The 22,173-nt window shown below is 52.9% G+C and overlaps 1 protein-coding gene across 3 annotated transcripts; it reads right to left on the reverse strand.

Moving 5' to 3' along the window:
* Positions 1-1,937: 1,937 nt before the first annotated feature.
* Positions 1,938-21,972, reverse strand: OCRL (OCRL inositol polyphosphate-5-phosphatase). 3 transcript variants are annotated; one of them, XM_084534727.1, is made up of 23 exons: positions 21,874-21,972; positions 21,506-21,585; positions 21,071-21,109; positions 20,298-20,405; positions 20,126-20,221; positions 19,576-19,696; positions 19,310-19,471; positions 18,598-18,699; positions 18,035-18,149; positions 16,254-16,370; positions 15,925-16,112; positions 14,293-14,404; positions 13,092-13,201; positions 12,147-12,282; positions 11,159-11,269; positions 10,713-10,878; positions 9,988-10,223; positions 6,080-6,103; positions 3,970-4,089; positions 3,700-3,784; positions 3,146-3,273; positions 2,305-2,416; positions 1,938-2,210 (listed from the first exon to the last, which is right to left on the reverse strand). In XM_084534727.1, the coding sequence occupies exons 6-23, from the start codon at positions 19,662-19,664 to the stop codon at positions 2,086-2,088; spliced, it is 2,238 nt and encodes a 745-aa protein (XP_084390853.1). In that variant the 5' UTR covers positions 19,665-19,696; positions 20,126-20,221; positions 20,298-20,405; positions 21,071-21,109; positions 21,506-21,585; positions 21,874-21,972; the 3' UTR covers positions 1,938-2,085. The 3 variants fall into 3 exon arrangements, with proteins under 3 accessions (XP_084390853.1, XP_084390852.1, XP_084390854.1); XM_084534726.1 differs by having other exon boundaries at positions 20,298-20,408; XM_084534728.1 differs by lacking the exons at positions 20,126-20,221; positions 20,298-20,405; positions 21,071-21,109; positions 21,506-21,585; positions 21,874-21,972 and having other exon boundaries at positions 19,564-19,698.
* Between the last annotated feature and the right edge of the window lie 201 nt (positions 21,973-22,173).

Below are 22,173 nucleotides of genomic sequence, written 5' to 3' on the forward strand. Positions count from 1 at the left end.
GCCAAAGCCAGAGGGGCCGTGAGGTCTCAGCAGCTGGGGGCAGAGGTGCAGAGGGTGCACAGCCTCCACCCCAGTGCCTGGCTGCCAGGCACGAGTGTGGGTGCCTGGCCTGGTGTAGCCAAGACGTGGAGCTTTGCCAGGTCCAAGCTGGCCCAGGTGGGAAGCAAACGGTGCTGGGTGTGCACCAGGAGAGGGATGAACCATCACTGGGGGCCTCCGTTTCTTGGGGACCTCTGGCTGCATCCCAGGGGATGGATGGCCGGGGCTCAGGACGTGCAGGGGACGGTGGCTGTGCCAAAAACACAGGTTGAGCCACGCCACTCACACCACTGGGTGCCACCAGCCCCACCACGCAGACGCTTCCAGCACCAGGGTGGCTGCCGGGCACGTTCAAGCCCCCATCCCCATGCGCTGCTCAGAGCTCCGAGGCCCTCCAAGGAGAGGGCCGTGAGGATGCACTCCTTGAGGATGCACGGGCCCAGCCCGTCCCGCGGGAGCCGCGGGGCTTCGCGCCCTCTCCGGCATTTCCGCCGGCAGTGGCAGGAATGCAGCAGCCGAGGGAACAATGCCGGCACCTTGCAGCGGGTCCCCTCCGTGACGAGGCCGGGAGCAGCTGCCCGGGCACGGCCCCGCGCTCAAGGAGCAGGCAGGAAGCAGATGGAGATGACACTGGTGGCCGTTTCCTGCGGCAGGATGCGGCCGGCTTTCTCCACCGCTGCTCCAGATGCCGAGCCAGAGGGGCTGCAGGGTCCCGGGACACCAGGACCCCACTGCGCCCCTCGCCCCAGCACGTGGAGGGCCCTACTGGGCACCGTGTGCCACCAAAGCACTCGTGCCCAGCTCTGCCCATTGCTCCCTGGGGGTTTTCTTCCCCCCCCCAGCCCCGAGTCCCCCTCGGGATGCTGCAGCCCCGCAGCCACTGCTACGTGAGGGCCGGCAGGCTCGGCCCGAGCCTCGAGCCCACGAAACCACCGCTTGCACAACTGAGGTTTTATTTGGAACAGATGGATTCCCAATAAATTATGTAATTTAAAAATTAAAAAAAAGAAAAAAAACAATAAAGAAAATAATTAGAGCCACGAGGTCTGGGGAGCCCCCAGCTGCTCAGCCAGGGCACGGGGAACACGGGGCAGCACACGATGTGGCCAGGTACGTGGGGCTGGGGCTGGGCACAGGCACCGTCCCCATACACCCCCCGCAGCCAGGGCTCTGCTTAGTGTTTGAGCAGGGGCAGCCCCCCCCTTGAACCCCCATCTCCCTTCCTGAGGACTTCCCCTCCCCGGCTGCACCCCCCCACCCCCAGCACGCTGCTCCTGTGGGACCTGGGGCTCGTTCCCCATTCCCTAGGATGGATGGAGGCGCCCTCAAACCCGGTCCTACAGCAGGGATAGGGGGGGCAGGAGCCGTGTCCCGCTCCGTGCCGTGCCCAGGGGCTGCCCTGGATAAACCTTCACCTCCCAGCCCTGCTCGATCCGGGCTCCTCCACGTCAGCCACCAGCCCCCACAGCCCGGGGGGCAGCCGGGGCACGAGGGGAGAGGGCAGAGCGAGGTGCTGGTGCCAGAAACCCAGGAGAAACCCAGGGGCTGGAGCAGGGGATGCCAAAACCTCATCCCAGGAGGGTGACCCGGGCTGCTGCATGGCACAGGGCTCTCACCAGTGTGGCCAGTACCCACCAGCACACAGGGATGCAGCCAGCTGAGCCGCGGCCCTCCAGCAGCACCAGCAGCCTCCACCCTTCCCTGCGCTGCCTCCAGGGAGACGGGGGGTGAAAAGGGGAGAGAAGCACGGGTCGGGGAACCGGTGACATGGCTAGGGGACAAGCGGGCCGCTGGCCCCACGTTTGGCTAGCGGCAGATCCCCCCCTCAAGCTCCAGGGGAGAAAGCAGGAGGGTCCTGTCACGGATGGCAGTGCAAGGAGCACGCAGGTCCTCTGCGGCGCGGGGTACAGCAGTGGGAAAGAGAGGAGAACGCTTCCCTTCCACCCGTAAACACGGCCCTCAGAGGAGCTCGGAGCCTTCTGCCCTTTGGGGAGCCGCCGGAGGCGCAGCCCGGGCACGAGGCCGGCTTTGGCAGGCGGGCAGGGGTCACTCCTCGTCCCCGGAGAGCAAGAAGCCGTAGAGGAAGCTGATGGCACGCTGGCGGTCCTGCTGGGTCTGCTTCGCCATCAGGTTGGGCGGAGGCCGCAGGAGGAGGCTGGTGAACAAGGTGGCTGCGGGGACAGAGCCGGTTACAGGCCTGGGGAGGTGGCAGGGAGGGGGGCAGCAGCGTTTCGGGGAGGGGGCAGGGAGCTGCCTCGGCCTTACCGATCATGGTGGCGCTGACGTTGTTGTCTTCCGAGTATTTGAGCAGCTCTCGGAGGAACGACATTAGGTACCGAAAGACGCTGCGATGGCAGCGGGGCAGCTGAGAAATCACCTGAAAAAAAAAAAAAAAACACCAAAAAAAAAAAAACAGGGATAGGAGTGCTCCCAGTGCTGCTGCACGGCCACCAGGCAGCAGGTAGAGTCCCAGGAGGAGAGCAGCAAGCCAGCAGCTGTGCTGACAGCACCGCCAGGAGAACCCACGGCACCAGGTAAAAAGTGACACTGCCCCGGGGCTGCTCCCCCCTCGTCTTCCAGCTGGATCCAGCTGCACAGTAGCAGCACGAGGACCAGGACAAGAGGTTTCCCGAGGCCAGCTCTGAAAACATTCCTGGCTTCTTCCTCTGCCCAAGGACACGCTTGGCCTTGCTTGCTGCTCCGCCAGCTATTTTTAAGAGCCGCTCTGTTGCCGTCCTGAGGAGAACGCACAGGAACTGCGGCACTGAGCAGGTGCTCAAACCCTGGAGACCACTGAAGGCGCTCTCACTCCCTGGGGGCACCGTTCCCGAGGCGCTCAGGGTGATACCACCCACGCCTGGGGGCTCTTTGGAAGCCACCAGCTCCCCTGGGACGGCTGGAGGAGCCGCAGCGCCAGCCCTTGGGCAAGAGGAGAGCACTGCTGGAGCACCCAAACCATCCTGCTCGCCACAAAGAGCCTCTCCCAAAGCTCTGTGGCAGCCCAGGGGAAGGCAGCAAGCCCTGGGGCCAAGCCAGAGCTGACAGCAGCGGGGAAACCCCCCCCTGAGCCTGCCACGAGCGGATGGAGGCAGAGGCAGCGCCGTACCTGGCGGCAGAGCCGGCTGTCGTGCGACCAGTCGAGGCAGCGCTGATACATCTCGTAGCAGATCACCGGCTCTGGCAGAGCCTCCAGGAAGATGAGGAGTGCTTCGGCCACGGAGTGGTTACTGCCCGCTGGGCCAGGGGGAGTCAAGGGGCACGTGGAGCAGACGGATCCCATCCCCAGCCTCTCCTCCTACACCTGTTGGCTTTGCTCCTGCGGGTTTCTCTGCCCAACTGCTTCCCGACACCACAGCTCCTCTCCTCTGCTCTCCCCCATCCGCACAAAATGCTGGCACAGCCACCCTGCACTGCTTTTGCCCTCCCCCGAGCCCCACCGTCCATTCTTGCCCTTGGCACAGCCTCGCAGAAGCTCCCCTAGGGCTGAGCTCATCCAGAGGTGCTCAGCTCCCAGAGGGGGCATCTCTGAGGGACAGAAAGGAGCCAGCCCCCAGGCAGGGGCCCTTCCAGAAGAGGCAGACAAGCACTCCTCAGAGAGCGATCTCACAGCACAGCTGAGATTCAATGGGTTCCGGGGAACGCCAGGCGCAGCGAGGATACGGATTGTCTCGGGGATACTGGTGTCCAGGCAGTCGATGATCTGCTGCAGCTCCTCTTGCATGCCCGGAGTCTGGAACAGGTCCTCCTGCCAAAGACAGCGGTGTCGGCGCAGGGACAGGACCAGTCACGCCTTCCTCACAGAAGCTGAGGCACACGGGGACAGCAGGGTGGAAGCTGGAAGCCCAGCCGGCGCCTCAAGCAGAGGGGAAAAGCCCTGCCTCGCAAATACCCCGCTGGAGCTGATCTCCAGGCGGAGGCCCCATCCCTCACCTGGTGGCAAGCGTGCTTGAACAAGTGGTCCACCAAGAGCCAGATCTCCTTCGGCACCTGCAGCGGCATCTCGCTTGCGTCCTCGCTGTTCAGGAGGCCCATCTGCAGCGCGGATTTCTCCTGGTGGCAAAGAGCACAGCAGGTTTCAGGGAAAGCTCGGTCCCCCTGGACGGGTCTGGAGACGGGAAGCAGCGGCACCCAGGACGCCCCTGGCTCTGCTTCTGCAGCACAGAGGTGGCAGCTCCCTGCCCCACAGAACCACAGCTCAGGGGAGCTCTCTCTAAAAAAAAAAAAAACACCAAAAAACAGCTCCCAGGATGGGTCCCTGGCTGCCCCAGATGACCTGTCCGTGTTACAGCTCCCACCCTCCCCAGAGGATAACGAGTCTCGCTGCTGCGCTGGCTTCCACGGTTGGGTTTAAGCCCCAGCCACTGCTCTCTCCTCTGAAGGCACGGTCAAGGACGTGTCTTTACCGACTGCTGCGTGCTCTGGTGGTGCGTGACTGAAGCAATTCAGTTTCCCAAAGTTTGATTCCTGTTTTTCCTAAGGAGAGGTGTCTGCTGAGCACAGGACACCCTGACACCATCGCCAGGTTTTTCCTGCTTACTCACGGGAGGCAGACGACTACCCCAGCTGCTCAGAGACCCCCTCCACACCAACCTTTAACGGGATCAAAGTTTTCTTGCTCGGTTTTATCCTCGCTTTAGGATTGCTCCCAAAGGAACACCTCACCTCGCGCAGCCCCCCCCGCAGCGCACACAGCACAGCCGCACAGCGGGGACCGGCACAAGCAGCAAGGCAACCAAAGGACACCAGCAGAGAGGAGCACCACAAGCCTACCACAGTGGGCACGTGGCACAGGACAGCCTTGCCCTGCACATCACTGAGTTTTACCCTGCCAGCAGACACTGGGAGCTGGCTGCACATCCTCCTCGCTCATCCGAGCACCCAGGGCAGGCTGGAAAGCAGAGCATTAAGCAAGCGAGTTCCTCACCGCTTCCTTCCAAGAGCTAAGGCGAGAGCTGGGGATGCTCTTGGGGAGCTAAAGACTCTTGGACAAAAAAAAAAATCCCTGCTCCAGGCCGTGTGGCGATGGAGCTGAAGCCTAGAGCAGCACTCGGCTGACTCGGAGAGCTGTGGACCCCCCCGCAGGAGCTTTCCCTGCTGGCTGGAGCAGAGGCAGCAGCACTGGGGCTGTCCTTGCGCATCGGGCGGGCACCGAGCGCCCTCTCCTGCCGCCTGCGAGGAAGGGAAGCGCCGCCGAGGAAGGAAGATGCTCTGCAGAAGGGTTGCTCCCAGGGGACAGCATCCAACTCCTCCCTTCCCCGCTGCTAGGAAGGAGCCTGGGGGCTTCATCTGGTTCAAGCCCCTCTTGGAGAGAGGACTCCTACCCTGACAGCTTGGAGAGGGAGAAGCCGCCCGGCCCAGGGAGCCTGTGCAGTCAGCTTGCATCAGCTACCAAACGTTTGAGCTGGTGCAGGAGGAGCAGGAACAACGCTGCCGTGCACACAGCAGCGTCTCCACCTCCCCCCTGCCCTCGGAATTACAGATTTGTCTCGCTTGGGCCCCAGCGCAGAGCACAAAGCAAAGCAGCAACCCCACTCTGGCACCGGTGGCTATCAGTGCTGCCTCCTACACGAGGCCCTCCCGAGGGCTCTGTGAGGGCATCCCAGGATGGAAAGAGCAAAAGATTTCCCTTTTCTGACTCAGCACTTCCCTCCCATCTGAAAAGGCTGCTCTGGTGAGCCTCACCTCACGTGCACAGTTCGTTAATTCAGGTGCGTCACAGGTTGCCAGTCTGTTCTGGAAGTATTTATCACTCCTGCCCAGATCAGGACAGTATATATATATATATTTTTCTTTCCCCATAGCAAATTTGGCGAGCTTTAAGCATGGCTGGCCCCATCTTGACTACGGGGTCACTTTGTGCTCCTACATGCTCTCATCTATTCTGGGCCCACAGCTGCACTAAGAGGCTTTGCTGGAACAGGCGCTCCCTCTGGACCCACCTCCCCTTCCCTCTTCAGCAGCAAGCAAGGGAAAAAAAAACTCTCATTCTTTACAAACAAGTCATCGAGACGCAGACTTCCCCAGCAATTGCTTGCATTACCTTTTCTAAGAAGCTGTCTTCTCCCTGAGAGCATTGGGAAAGAGAGAAGAGGAAAAAGTATTGTTAAGAGAGAGAACGATCTCGGATTAAGCAGAAACCTACTTTGCATTATGAGACCCCACCAAATGCCAGTTCCTTCACACATTTTGCTGACGTGGCCGAAGTTAAACCTGTGGCAGGAGGTTTGCCTGCCAGTTAGCAAAAATCCTGCTCACATGATGCACAACCTCGTCTAGATTTCTGTGAACTCCTCAAAGCAGCCTTGCAGCAGCGCTGCTCACTACCAAGCAAACGGCTGGGCCACGGGCAGATGAGAGGTCTGACAGGAAGAAGTTCCCCTTCTTGAATCCTCCTGGCCAGAAATACATGTTCCTGCACTGTTTCTGCCATCTTCCCCTGTGACCAGGGAGATAAAACACTCACCAAGCTAAATCTGTAGTGCTGAGTGCGTGGCAGCTGTGGAGCTAGCAGGCCCCCTAAGCAGCTTTGTGTAGGGTCAGGGAAACAAGTGTTTGTGCTCAAAACCTGGGGCTGCTTGTCTGTCTCAACCTAACAGCATTAATGCTGCGGCGAGGAGCACGCCAAGGCCCCCTCCAGGCTGTGTCCAACCCCTCAGATGATGCTGAGACACAGCATCCACTCGCCAGGCTGGCAGTGTAAGATGCCAGTTGGTGGAGTCCACAGGAGGAACCAGAAGCAGGTCGCCCAAGCTGAGTTTTGGCAGAACGACCTCAACCAAAGGGGGCCGAGCTGGACGTGCAGCTGCAGCAGCCACCACACAGGGCGTGCTTAGCAGGGAGCAGCATCTCAGGCTCTCCTCCTGCTTCCTTTGGAGACTTGCTGTGTTTTAACACAACCAGGCTAGCCCAACTTGCTCCAAACAGCAGCTAGTGCAGGTTCTTCTGCAGGAGGAGGGACTGCAGGCACAGGTTTGGGACAGCAGACAGCCACGTGGCACAGCAGAGAGGCTCCTTTGGTATCTGGGTGAGTCACCGACCTGACCGCTGCTCACCTCTCTTCCTGCAGTGTTCAGCATAACGAGCTCTGTGGGACAATGTGCTCCTAAGAAAGATCTTTCAAGATGCTTTTTGAAGCCCACAGGAGGACCCCAAGAAAAAAAAAATAGGATGAGGACGCTACTGCTGAAATCACAAAGGCAGGATGCTCAAGTGCTAACAGCTTCTCCTGGGAGAACTCGGCCATTTCCAAACAAGCTCCCACCTACACGTCGCTGTCCTGCATCAGCTCTGCCCCTCAGACACCGACCTGCATTCTCCAAATCTCCCTCTGCTGAAGACAAGACATCTTGCCAGGCCAAGAAAAATGCTTGATGACAAACTCTAACACTAAGCAAGTGCAGGAGAAAGAATGGTTCTCAATACACACACACAGATTTCTTTGCACAGCCAACACGTTTGCTAAATTCACGGAAGCCAGACCTAAATACCTGTGGGCTGCACAGGACAGAGTCACCATTCTCCCTTGTAGAAAATGCTCGGCTTTTCCTGTCTCCAGGAATTTCTCAACTCACAGGTATGATCAAAGACAACAGACCTAAAATAGCTCTAATGTTACAGTAGTTTTATAATCGTAAGTGACTAAATTTTCCTTTGGGCTGTTACACTTGTATTCCTTGAGCTTGCTTAACATGCTCCAGTTGAAGTACTGCAGTCAAAGTGACCTCACTCACAGAAGAGACTGTTTCTTCACTGCAAATGCTGGGACAGAGCGCCTTCATGTCTTGCTCTTCTCTGATTGTTTTGCTTCCTGTGCTTCTCTTCACTGAATAACAGAAGGAAACTGAGAGGTAAAGGAAGCAGAAGAGGCCCCAGAGTACAGTTACTCAGAAAAGCAATGGTGCATATCCAGGAGGGCAGAAGCTGAGAGTCTAGGCCCAAGTTCCTATCCATCAAGCGAAAAGTCACTGGGAAGCAGGAAGAAAAGTCACCAAGACTATTGAAATGCTCCAGACCGAGTTTGACACATTCCAAAAAAAAGAAGAGTGATTATCAAGCAAATCCTGAAAAGCACGAGGAGCTTGAGGCCTGCGTTAGTTGCTTGAATGGAGGAGGCAAACACTGTGTTTTGCCATCTGGATTCTGCTTAACCTCATCTTGTGATTACAAAAATCAGAAATCTAGCACAGAAAAAGCACAAAGGCCTTTCTGCACGTTGGGCCGGTGAGAAAAGTGGCTGCTCACTACAAAAGGTGGGAACTGGAGGAGGCAGAAAGGCTGGGGCAGCTGCTAAAGGGAAGAGAAGGGAGTTTAAGCCAGCAGGAGCAGGCCCGGTCAAATCCACCACTGTGAAAAAGCATCAGCTCACTGGGCAAAACAACATCAATGACAAACCACACACAGAAGGACAAGAATCTAAGATTTGGGAAGAGAGGAAAGGCTGTCAGAGAGACTGCAAGAACTGTGCTCATCCACCAGGTCAACAGAAATCGGGCTGCACCCTCAGCAAGTCTGCAGCTGGCACCAAGCTGAGGGGTGCTGTCAATAACACCAGAAGGAAGGGATGGCATCCAAAGGGACCTGGACAGGCTGGAGAATTGGGCCCACGGAACCTGAAGACGTTCAACAAGGCCAAGTGCAAGGCGCTGCACCTGGGCTGGGGCAATCCCAGACAGGAGCACAGCCTGGGAGAGGAACTCCTTGAGAGCAGCCCTGCAGAGAAGGACTTGGGGATTCTGGTGGATGAAAAGCTTGAGAGGAGCCAGCAGGGTGTGTGCCTGCAGCCCAAAAGGCCGACTGCATCCTGGGCTCCATCATCAGAGGAGTGGGCAGCAGGTGGAGGGGGGATCGTGCCCCTCTGCTCTGCCCTCGTGAGGCCCCACCTGGAGCCCTGTGTCCAGGTCTGGGGCCCCCAGAAGAAGGGTGTGGGGCTGTTAGAGCAGGTCCTGAGGGGGGCCATGGAGATGACGGGGCTGGAACACCTCTCCTATGGAGAAGGGCTGAGAGAGCTGGGGCTGTTCGGCCTGCAGGAAGGAAGGCGCTGGGAGACCTCACTGCGGCTTTTCAGTATTTAAAGGTCAGATGAGGAGCGACTCTTAGCTCAATCAGGTAATGAAATGACAAAGGGGCATGGTTTTAACCAGAAGAGGGGAGATTTAGATCACAGGTTAGGAAGCAAGAATCTGAAGCAAGAATCGCTGCCCCTCAAAATGGGGCTTCACTTCCAAAACAGCCGTGAGATACCAAAAGGACAAAAGATGGCACGGTCACACAAGGTTTCAGAAGGATGAATGCTGATGCTAGGGGCTCGTGATGCTTGTAGAGATGAACAGTTATCTCTGCACTGCAGAAGAGTTTGCTCACTGTGGCGTGACAGGAACTGGTCAGAGAGGCTGCAAGGCTGGCCATTTGCAGAGCTATAGTTCATCAGCACACTTAACAGCACCAAATCCCTTTCTTCGGTCCTGCTTCTGTCTCTTCCTTCCCTTGAGCAACGTGAACACCACAGCTGTCCAGAAGGAGAAGGATCCTGGAGCACTTGACATGGCCGAAGAAGGGCATCTCAGAGGAGATCATTTTAGGCATGCTGCTCAAGGCACAGCAGAGCCACCCAGCTGAGCACGCCAGCAACAGCAGGGCAGCAATGCAAAGAAAGATGCTGGAATCATTGTTTGGTCTCACCACCAAGTAATATTTAGGACTTGGTCAAGGAAATCACAAAGTACAAGCTACCAAAAGCTATCGGTGGTGGAGGGGAAAATCACCAAAGACCACCTTAAGCTCTGGAAGAAGTAAATCAGCTTAGAGCCAGCACAGCTGATCCATATGGAAGGCATTACTCCAGCTTTGAGGAGTAAGCAGAAGGAACATGCTCTCTCCCTAGGGGAACTGCAGGGCAAATCTGGTGTGCCCATTCACAGCAGCTTGGGCTCCAGAAGTGCTGCTACTTACCAGGTCAATGAGTTTGGTGACTGGAACTTCTCGGATGGGTTGTCTCATCCGGCACAAAGCCTCTAGGGAGGTGCCAAAGCAGCTGGGCAGGTAGCTCCCACTGATGGTGAGGAAATAGTCCTTCCCCCGGTCCAAGTGAAGGACAAGAATATCCTCAATTTTATCCTCGCCCGAGTTCAGAAGGGTGACGGAGTCCTTACTGACGTACACATCCAGGGAGATGTCCACGCTCTCATCTGCAACAGGCAGGAGCTGTCATGAACACACAGACACTCTCCTCAAGGGGTAACAAAGACGTATATGGCCAACCTCTTTTCAGTGGTTTGTGGGGACAGGACAAGGGGCAATGGCTGCAAAGTGGAGCCCAGGAAGTTCTGCACCAACATGGGACAGAACTTCTTCATGGTGAGGGTGACGGAGCACTGGGACAGGCTGCCCAGGGAGGTTGTGGGGTCTCCTTCTCTGGAGATATCCAAGGCCCATCTGGACCCCTACCTGGGCAGCCTGCTCTAGGGAACCTGCTTTGGCAGGGGGGTTGGACCCAATGATCTCAGGAGGTCCCTCCCAACCCCTACAGTTCTGTGATTCTGTACTACAGGACCAAAGGCCACAAAACAGGCAGGCAAGGATGATGGCAGAAAGGGGGAGACCCAGGAAAGAGGGGAGGGACTGATGAGCAGTGGCAGCCTATACCAATATGCTGGAGAAAAAGTGGCAAAACTCACTTGGCTCCAAGTAACCTTCACAAGGCTCAGCCCGAAGCCATGGCTTACAGTACTGTCTGTCGTTGAGCTTTGGGATGAAGGAGAAGTGACAGGTGACCTGCCCGTTGTTGGTTATCTGGAACTTCTGCTTCTGCAGCTGACGGAACTTTACATTCTCAAAGTCAAACTGCAGAGAGGAGAAAAACAGAAATCGTGTTAGCGGCCAGGACAGGACACACAAGACAGCCACACAGACTCCACAGTGGTAACCCACAACCAGAAAGTGCCTGCATAACACAGAACTACTAGCAGAAGACCTCTCAAGAAGCCAAGGTAAGATATCCCTTTTAACCCAATTCCTCATCATAAGATAACAGATAAAAGTTCAAACTTTCTACAATTAAGTCCCAACACTTCTAAAACTGCTGTGTTGGGGAAGCAGACAGTGATCCCAATTTCATCCTCACTTCTCTCCTGCTTAGCTCCAGCGAAGGAAGAAAGTCGTTCTCCATTCTGTCCATCATACGAACGATATCTTCAAACACCTTTCGATACCTCTGGTCATCCACAACCTTTACCTGCAGAAGATCAGAAAACACTCAGCAAAGTTTCTGACCAGCCTTACAGGAACTCCTGTGATCATGAGTAAACTGCAGAAGTGACAGCTTTCTCTGAGTAGTTGCTATGTGTACCTGAGGCTCAGGGAATTTGCACACGTGGGTGCACCTCCAAGCTGCATAGGCAACTTAATGAAGGTTTTACCCCAAGAGATGTGTTACTGGGGTGTTTCTGGTCAAGGGGTCACACTGCTGGGAGATTACTGGGGGTGATCTCTGGGGGACAGCACTGGCATCTTGCACCATTCTCCAGGAGAACAAGAGAAAAGCTCTCCTTTAAGGAGACTTGAGCAGCCCAGAAAGCCAGGAAACCCAAATCTGTTGCCAGCCAGTCAGCAGCAAACAAAACCAGATGTGAACCAGTGACACACTCTCCTAACACAACACTGCAACAGCAGGCACCAGTGATTACAGTTTTCTGCTGTCTCCTTGGGGAGGACAGAAAACAGTAGCTCACTCATTCTAGTGCTACGTATCATGGGGTACACGTAGCTAAGAAGCTAAGCAGCAGGGGTTGCCTTCCTATTTACTGCATCACCACATCTGCTAGGGTAAATGACAGCAAACACCTGCCTTGCTTGGGCATAACACTGCCCCAGCACTACGGCCAGGCTGCACTGCACACGAAGACTGCTGAGTCGTTTGATGAGCAGAGGCTGGCACAGCTGCCAAATTGCAGCACACCTACCAAGTGGACACACCTTACTTTTTATTTATTCTGCCCTCTTGCAACGGCATTCACAGACGTGCCTTGACTACACAATCACCTCCCAGAGGAATGCGTGACAAAATTGTGGTCCTGCCCTTGCATATATAAAAAAAAAAAAAAAAAAGTTACCCCGATGTGGAAAAGCGCGCTGACTGGCTTGTGGTCACTAGTCTTCAGGTCCATGTGGCTGCGATAGCAGAGCTGATTTATGTTCCCGCCCCTCCAAAGGATTCGGTCACACCATGCTGGCACACGACACTTTCCACTGCAAGGAAACACAAGTTACCACAGGAATCCAACAGTTCTAATACGGATCTAAGCTCTTGCTCTTCCTGGCCATGCAGCTCCCTCCACCCCTATCATCAACGAGCACATCAGCAGTGGTGGAGCGAACTCCCACACTCCCCAAAACTGCAATATGATGCAATTTATTCTGCTCTCTCCCCTTTCTCCACTACAGAAAGTCTACTCAATTATGTTACGAAATCTGAATCCTGGGTTATCCTTCTCCAGATTAACCACCGTGCTCATTCACAAACATGGGCAGAATAAAATCTAATTGCTCTATGGCTTGGGACTGCTTCTTGGGAGTTTGTCCATTCAGAGCAAGCTTCTGCAGCAGAAGCATAAATGTCTGTGGGAGGCACCACGCAGAGAGTGGCAAGCAGGAAAAACTGCTGCTGTCCCAAGGTAGCCACCCCTGCGGGTGTGCAAGTCAGGGGTGAGGATGACTCACAGAGCACGTCCCTTTCCCTCTTCAACTCCTTTTATACTGTTTTTCTCTGGAAGCAGTAAAAAACCCCTCCAGTGCAGGGTCACCTGTGAGTTCACTCTACCCACATTCATGTATTGGTATCATCAACCACTGAGGTTTAAGCCATGTACCTCCTCAACATGTACAGGATCTGCTTATTCCAGAAAGTAGGGAAACAAAGGAGTACAAGTTTGTCTGTGTACTCCAGCTACCACCGTAACACTGAGAGGTATTTCTACCTTTAGGAAGCAGGAAATCACGTTTTACAAGAGAAATATTTTTATGTTATAGGTCAAGGTGTACATTGGCAGCAGATTTACCTGGAATCCCAGCGATCTGTTTTAGAATCGTATTTGTACGTGGGGATGAATTTAATCTCTCCCTCAGTGAAATCTGCAAATGCTTTCTTATGAATACGCTGAATATTCAGCTGGAAGCAGAAAAAGATCCTTTTAAAAACGAACAAAACAACGAAAAACCAAACCACCCTAACTGACCCCCCCTCCCCAGCAGTGTCAGAGAGCAGATCTATCGGCTGGGCAATTGCAACCTGTCACCATGGGATTCACCGCAGACATCGCACAACCCACCTCTCAGGTCTTACACCTCTAACAAAGATGAAAATTCAACGCATCAGCGGAGCGTTTTCCAAATAGACCGAATACAAATTGGCACAGCACTGCTTGCCATACCACACAGACAGCATTTAACAAATTAAGGGAAATACTAATTGTTCCTCTTGTGCTAAATGCCTTCATTAGTTCTCAGGCTCAAGCAACACCATCATTAATATTTCACTGTCAATTATTTAGGAAAAGCCTCTGGAAGCGTGCTCAGATGACAACCTGACACTGCCTTCCTTTTCTCTTCCACTCTGCTGCAAATTTTCCTCTTTTTTTTCCTCCACAAAAATCTAAGCTACAGTCGTTTTCTGCCTGAAGCTCTGTAGTACAGCAGACACGAGCTACAGAACAGAATCAATCGGATTTACTGTTAATTTGTGTGTCAGAAATGCTATTACACTATTTTTGCTCATGTTTCACGGGTAGAATCCGTCATCTTAAAGACAGATCTGGTGCTACCTTAGTTTCCAGCGTGTTGCAAAAAAAAAGCCACTGAGTGGTGAAGGCTACAGCACAGAATTTAGGTCAAACTGCCTGAGCAGACAAGTACTGGTCTCCAAATCAATACCTTTTCCAGGACACTGATTACAACAGCTGTTGTTTCAGTTACAAATTTCTATGTTCCAGCTTGTATTGAAGGGAGAAATCTTCCAACGAGATGCAAAGACACTTCTGTAGTAACTGCCTGAGTCATCCCGTTAACCCCAGTATTGTGTAAAAGCTATTTTGGTCCAGGGAGCTGATGTCACCAAGACACTCAAGTGCTCTGTCTAGGTTGTAGCATCTACGTCTGTAGGCACTTATCGCAGAGCGCCTGCCAGATCCTCCCAAGTACAGGCACATCTCAAGCCACAACGGCCTCCCAAGTACAGAGCAAACATAGGCGGGGTTCACTGACCTGGTCATATGTCAACAATTTCTGAAGCTCATTCTTACTGATAAGACTTTTCACCTCACTGGCATCAGGGATACAAAGCCTGTAGTTCAAGTCTCCTAGCCAGATGACAACACTGAAAACAAAGACAAACACGGAGAAGAAGAGCCAGAAGTTAGTATCGTAAGCTACATGTGGAAGGAGGGGTGGGCAGGAGAACAGACGTTTGGGCGCTGGTGATTAAGACGGAGACACACGGAAGACAGCAGGAGACATGAAGGACCGAGTCTGACAGCAGAAATTTCCACTGGCTTCTCCTTTGGGATCCCACACGGGATTGAAGGCTTGGTTTAATGGGAAGTGCTCGTGTTTGCCTCTGTCTGAAAAAAGCCTCGAGAACATCACCAGCTCCGTAACGAAACAGAACTTGCACGTCTCACCAAGGCTTCAAAACCTCCCAAGCTGCATAAAATCCACCCAGTACTCAGGCTTTTCTTGTCTATAGAAGAGGGCAACGATAGAACTCGTTCCTGCTTGTTAATCAGTTAGGCAGGCTCATGTGCATGTGTCTGCACGCTCGGACCTCGTGCGATACCGTGGTTTTACCAGTTGCTCGCTGCCCTTCTTTCAACCAGATCAGCACGCTGCTTTATCAGCTACCTAGCAAACACTGCCTGATGCAGGATTTGCAAAAGCACAGATAGGACAAAAGCTCAAAGGCAGCCTATCTTATCCATCAGCCATATCTCATCAACAACTGCTCTTAATTCTGCTCCTCATCGGGCTTTCAAACAGATCGACAGCCTTCCCACTACCAGCAGCTAAAGAAACACCGGTACTATTCTCTTTTTAATAAATAAAGGTTTCCTTCAAGGATTAAAGTCTAAATGCTTCTAGTATCAAAGCTCTTCCTGTTTATAACCAAACCTCAACATTTCCATTAGTGGATTATCAAGGATAATCTAACGTTTGAAGTTTTTTCTTTATTTATCCACTCTACATTTTGAGTTTTTAATGGTTTAATTATTAACTGTAGAAGTATTAATTATTTGTATTAGGTTTAGGAAACCTTAATTTATATGCTTTGTTGTATGCATACTTGGGATTGATTTGGATTATCCAGCAGCACTGTCACTCCATAAAAATATAATATAATTGAATCAAGTGTTGCCTACATGCCATCTGATGCACTTAAACTGAAACAGCAATTGTAAACACTCGTTACTCAACAAAGCCTTTACTTTTACTTTTTAAAGCACAAACAATGCCCATTCTGCTATCCCTTTTCCTCCCATATTTATATTTTATTTCCCATCACACAAAAAAACAAACAAACAAAAAAACCACTCGGCTTGCTCAAGCCCTGTGATGCTCAGCCACTGACTCGGGAATGCTGCTTGCTTGAAACGAGAAAATTATGCACAACATGTGAGAAAAGGGCCGTTACAGACAGTTTGCCCGAGTCACCCCAGTAAAAAGGTGACCAGCTAGCTCGACTGCAGGAGCTCTAGCACACAAGACACCTTGGCATTTTTAGTTATATTGTTAATTAAGCCAGCAAACTTATCTGTGGAAAACCCCTTGTTGCTGTGATTTGAACTCGATTTTTATTATTCAACGCCACTTCAGGAAAGGTGGACAGTAAAAGGAACTTACTCATGTTTCATGATGTTGAGCTGAGGTAGTGTATCATCAGGGGTTACAAAGCTCATCCGAGCACAGATATCCTTATAATCCTGATTTCGGCGCTCGAAGTCCTCCACGTGAGCAGCCAAGTGGGAATTGACAACGCAGAAGGTCGTGTTGTGGAACACGAATCTCACCGCCACGCCGCCCTTGTTGCCCTGGGGAGAGCAGGTACCAACAGTGGTTAGAGGAGAGGCACCAGGGAGAAGACAGGGACGGCACAGAGATGAGAACAAAACCAGACCATGCCAGTTCTCGCATGGAGAGACTGCAGCTAGAAACTGGCCGCAGTGACTCACCATCTTCCCCATGATTCCAGTGCCCACAGACTCTGTCATGATCTCTCTGATGTTACTCAGCTGATCCTTCCTAGCAAACACGAGCAGCATCATTCCAACCAGACGGACCATTTGCACCTGGAGAAATAAAAGAAACCCTGAGATCCCAGCAGGGCACTGCCTGCTCTGCCTCATGGCTTCCTTCTCAGTCTCTCATCGCGTTTCGTACTCAACCCCTGCTTGCAACAGCACCCAAAGGACCTCCTGTCCCAAAGCTAGCTTCTGGAGGACAATCTATCATCCTCCCCTTGCCATCAGTTGTGCTGAGCTTACTACATTTCCCACTCTGGTGTTTCCCTACAAGCAGAGCCGTCTTGTGAGGTAACAGACACTTCACTGATGTGTAGCAGACAAGTCCCAGCCTTTCACCAATTACACTCCAACCAGCAAGGCAATCACAGGAAGATCCTGAGACAGCTAGTTAGGCATGGTGCAGAGAACTTCTTGTTGTGACTGTCACTGAGGGCTGCAGCTCCAGCTCCAGCTCATGCTTGCTTACTCAGCACTAGAGCAGAAAAAGGGACGTAACTTTGAGGGGAACGGACAGAAAAGTTCTTATTTCCTGAGGCAAAAGTGCCTGGCGTGCAGAGTATCCAAAGGCAGTGTCTCTGAGCTGTACCAACTGTTTGCTTTTCAGAAGACACCTTTTCTCTAATGCAAACAGGCTCTTTCTGCAGTTAAGAGGTTCTTCTCTGCTGCAGGGCTCACCCCCAGGCCTCAACACGGTGCTGTTGTGCGCTGTCCCAGCAGGCCTGCAGGTCTGCTGCTGGTTCTCTGACACACGTGATGAGGCCTGATCGCCCCGAGCACTGCTTACACGCTCACTTGAGAGGCATAAACACATGAAGATGTGCTGGGGTGAAGCCTGTGCAGTGAAGGAAGAAGATGAAACCATAGCATTAAACGGGAAGAGGCCGAGCACTCGGCGCAGTCTGCAGGAATGACATTTACATGCAACCACAAGTCTTATCTATGGTTTCAGTCACTTCCCCCTGCCTGCGGCCATATCCTCTTCTCTCCCTTTTGCAAGGGTGGAAGAAGTTTGCCTAAAAACTCACGTAAAACAAAGGCGGGGGAACATCAGCCTCTCTGCAGTTCATGCCATGACCCCCGGCTCCCTCACCGTGAACTTCAGCTCAGCGAGGTGCTGGTTTCCTGCTTTTGGTCACTGTAATGCAGCTCAGCGCAAACCAAGCAGGCCAGGGGCGTGACAATGAGTGCATTGGCCATCGAGGAAAGGGGAAAATGTATTTAGGCTGGTATCTACAGCAAAAAGGTTTGCTACAGCAGAGGTGAAAAACAACGGCCTGCTCCAAAGCAACCCGCATAAAGACCAGGTGCCACAACTGAAGCAACTCTGCCCCAAGGCAGCAGCCTCTGGAATATTTCTTCTCATAAATTTTTCCATTCCTTCAGGGAGAAGCTATTCATTTAACTGAGCAGCTCAAGACACACCTCGTTTCTAAATTACAACAGTAAGAATAATGCAAACAAAGAATTTGAACCCACCGCTACGCTTTTATTGAGCATAGCACTTCCTTGTTACCTGCCTCTTATTTTATAGTTATTTTTACCCGTCTTTGTGTATGTGATACTGACTTGCAGACACACGCCAAATATGCATCCTTGATTTCTCCGGTCTCTGCTCTTTGGGTCAGGTGAGGAAAGGGAAGGACCATTTCTGTTTCCTTTCCAGCTGTTCCAACCCTTTGAGAAGCCCCCATACACTGAACAGAACTCACTTTCTTATACTTAGCCTGAGGGTGCAGGGACTTCTCCACAGCAACCAGCCATTCTTGCTCCTTTGAAGAGTCAAAGTAGAAAAAAGCCTCCGTGCTGAGGTCCAGCTCCTGGAACCTAAAACCAAGTCAACTTAGCACATTCCACCTCTCCTACAGATTGCCCTCTTTCTACAGGAAGGTCCCATATGAAACGTCCAGGAATCTCCTCGTTCTTTCTTGCTAAAGCAGCAGCAGAATTTCACTGCAGTGCCTTGGAGACCCTACTGCAATACACCCCAGAAACCCTCTCTCTTTGGAGAACCATTACTTTAAACTGAGGACAACCAGAGAGCACTGCGGGTACCTCAAGCAAAATCTGTTTTGCTATGTCACAGCTTAACTTGAATTGCTGCCTCAAACAAATTGCTCCTTCCCTCTAGACAGCTCTTCTGAGACACAGCTCAGCTTTTTTGGAACCCCTGAGAACACGTCAGGAACTTCAGGTAAATACAGCACACCAGCATCCAAGCAAAAGCAACAAGAAATCCAGCACCGTAAGGAAACAGAAGGTTATCACTTCTCACCCGATGCAATACAAGTCTGGAGGCTCTGTGTCGCATGCCAGCCAGGGCTCCAAGCTACTGTCTGGGGACTGCCCATTCACGTTCCACGTTCCCACAAAGAATCTGCAACACAGAAGCAGCTGAACTGTCAGAAAATCCAGTAACTGATGCAAAAGTCGGGTCCCTCCACTGCACACAGCAACATTCAGACTGGGAGCAGACAATACATGAGCTCTCTCATATTATATTTTCAGTTATCCTATAGCTTAGGATATTAGGATAACTGAAGTATTTTCTGTCATCCTATAGCTGACTTAACCTGTACAGGGTAAAGTTAGCTATACGATAACTGAAAATATTTCTAGGCTTGGCTCATCTTTAGTGATACCAATTCTACAGAAAGCTAGAAAACTAAAGACATTTCACCAGGGCCAGCAAACATCTGTCTCTCTTCAAATCATGCTGTATGGGGTGATGCCAAGACAGTGCGGTGGGACAGATCCCTTCTTTGTCTTTCTGTTCAACTGCTTCAGTCTTACTTGGAGGTCCAGAGATCTGACACACATAAGGGAAATGATGCCAAGCTGTATTGCAAATGTTTGTTTTCTTCTCAATCTGCACCAACCCTCATTTAGCCACCCAAGCTGCCAGATTTCAAACCCGGGCTGGATTTGAGCTCACAGAAGAGATTATAAAGGTTTGTCTCTGTGTACGCTGTAGCTTAGTCTCTAACCTGAAGTTCTCGAGGTGGACGTACTCCTTCTCTCTCCTGGCAAGCACATGTTTGATGAGGCCTTCTCTCTGTCCTGTCTGGGTGTTGGGCATAAATATTTTGCGCATAGTGTTGGTTACTTTTGGCTGCTCCCTCGATGCACTTTCTCTCTCTCGGTGAAATCTTGGAAGGAAGCAAGAGCAGAATTAAAACTGGTTCTGCTGTCTAGGAAAAAAAAAAAAAAAAGAAACACAAAAAAAGGGGAAGATATTCACCATGGTACTTACTGCCTACTTGGAGGCACAGGAGGAGGTGGGGGTTCCCGGCGAGATCCTGTTTGGTGGTTTTGCATGTTTCTTTTCTTCTCTAGGCTCATAGCATTGAAGTCATCCTCAAACCCCAGAGCTCCTACAGAGACAAAGCCAAGCACAATCCCGTGAAAAACAATTTAATACAGCCCAGAACAAAAAGGAAAGAATTTAACTACGTGGAATGTGAAAGAGCAAATGATAACGACAATATACCAGCTCTGATGACACAGGGAAAAAGGTGCACAGGTGACACGGAAAAAGGGTACTAACCACAGAACAAGGCAGAATGGAGCTTAACGCATGCAAACCAAGGCACTAGGCAGAAGGCGACACTGGAGAAGAAACAAATGGTCCAGGGCAACACGATCCAAGGACCAGGAAGTTTCATTGTGCAGAGGATAAGGTGAGGCCAGGAAACAGGGTGGAAGGCAAATGGCTGAGTGCAGGGTCAGTACAGCTCCCTGCCACTGAGAGCCCAGTCCTGTACATACCCCAGAGCATGCAAAGGCGACAGTCGCTTTAATACCTGAAGGAGAGGCCTGCAAAAGGCTTGGGAGGTTCTTCTCCACCTGATGCCAGCTGGTTGAGTCCTTATGGTCGGGAAGAGAAGATTTTAACTGAGCTGGAAAAAGAATTGGCCTCATCAGAAACTGCTGGTGGTCTAAGGAGTTCACCGGTACAGCCATAGCTCTGCTTACCTTCCTGTATGCTCTGCACCTCCGCAAGGAATCCCAAGCAGCGCTCCTCATCAGGGAATTCAAAGAGCCGCTCAGCTGCCTTGTCCCCTTGTATCCGGATCTTGCAGCCTGCTTCGGGCACAAACACAGACTCACAGAGTCACAGCCACGTCTGCTGCACGGACGTGATGCCCTCAGAGCAGCCAGGCTAACTATTTACACACTGAGCTCTTCGGTGGCAGGCAAGGTCCAGCTACTGTTTCTGACAGAAAATGGCACCTAAACTAGTTTCCCCGTGCATCAGAGATTACCCCGTGTGGGCTATCACCAGTCTTGTTTTCTTGTTTTTAGGAACACTTCCCACCACTGCTACCCCACAGAGAAGAGCTCTAAAAGCAGAGAGAAAAATGTATTGAAATGGAAAGCAGAACAAGTGACGAGAGAGTGCGCTGTCACACGCACACTGGTAAATGCAGATGGTAGCGGAGGCTCAAGAACAGGTCAGAGAAACAGAAGGGGAATGAGAAAGGTTCTGAAAGCAGGAAAGTTGTAAGAAGTTAAAGTTTAACCAATTGCCAGTCCTTCTATCTGGACGGTTAAGATCGTGACAACTGGATGCCTATAAAAGCCAGACAACCCTAGAGGAAACATATCCCCTGCCTGCTCAAAAGGCAAACACCAAGCATGGAGAAGTATGAAACAGCAAGTAAAAGACACGTGCATTGGTGTCCAGCAAGCAGCCTGCTTCCTGAGAGGAGATTAGCCACATGATGATCTGTAGTTATAAAACTTACTGTTTGTAGCTATGTCAATCAGCAGGGTTTCTTCTGCCTCTGGAAGAGAGGAGAAACAGCATCAAGAGAGCTCGTGCTTACCGCTGCAGTGACTGAGCACTCAGAAAAGCACGCTGCCTGCTTCTAGCCACGAGCGTCCTAACAAACAGCTTTCATTTACATCTCTCATATTAATAATGGCTCCTGAAGGAAGAACGGTCACATCGGGGCGGCCTGGACAGTGATTTCCCCCCGTCAAGGTGTCGGGGGGGGCTGGTAACGATCAGAGTCCTCACACCTCGGGGTGTTTTGCCCCACTGGGGTGTAGCTCCCCTGTGAACGGGCAGCCTAACAGGGAACTTCAGAGCTCACACAGCCGAAACGAGGGGCAGAACCCGCTGCGGGGCCACTCTGAAGGATTCGGCAGCGGGTTCCTGCCGCGGGGGGGGTCAGTACCTTGCACGCACTTGAAGCGGCTGTTGATGGGGATGTAATCCGGCTCCGCGCCCTCCCTGTCCTGCCAGTGGATAAGGATCCTGGGGACACAGAGAGGCAGTGAGGATGCAGAAGGGGCTCCCTGCCGGGAAGGGGACAGAGAATGGGACAGGGAAGGGGACACGGGAAGGGGATGGGGGCAAGGGGAGGGGATGGGGGCAAGGGGAGGGGATGGGGACAGGGAAAAGGGAAGGGGACAAGGGAAGAGGATGGGGACAGGGGAAGGGAATGGGGACAGGGGAAGGGGACAGGGCTCGGCCCCGCGGGAGCAGCCCCAGCCCCAGCCCCGCCGCCCCCCCCGGTGCTGGGCCCTCTCCCCCCGCTCTCACCCGTAGCGGCCGCCCCGCTGCGCCAGGCTGAGCACGCACGGCTCCCGCCGCCCCCCCCGCACCTCCGCCCCGGGCAGGCCCCGCACGGCCGCCGGTGCCCCCGGTGCCCCCCGCCGCCCCCTCCCGGCCAGGCCCCGGCCCGCGGCGGGCGGCTCCATGGCGGCGCCCCCCGTCTCCCGGCGACCCCGCGGCGGAGCCCGCCCCCGCCCGCTGCCCGCCCACCCGCCGCACTGCCCTCTGCCGGCGGGAGGAGCGAGAGGAAGGTGCGGGGAGGGGGCGGTGCTCCGAGAAGCCACGCCC

Source organism: Aythya ferina (genome assembly GCF_964211825.1).
Source record: "Aythya ferina genome assembly, chromosome: 13".
Classification (NCBI taxonomy): Eukaryota; Metazoa; Chordata; class Aves; order Anseriformes; family Anatidae; genus Aythya; species Aythya ferina.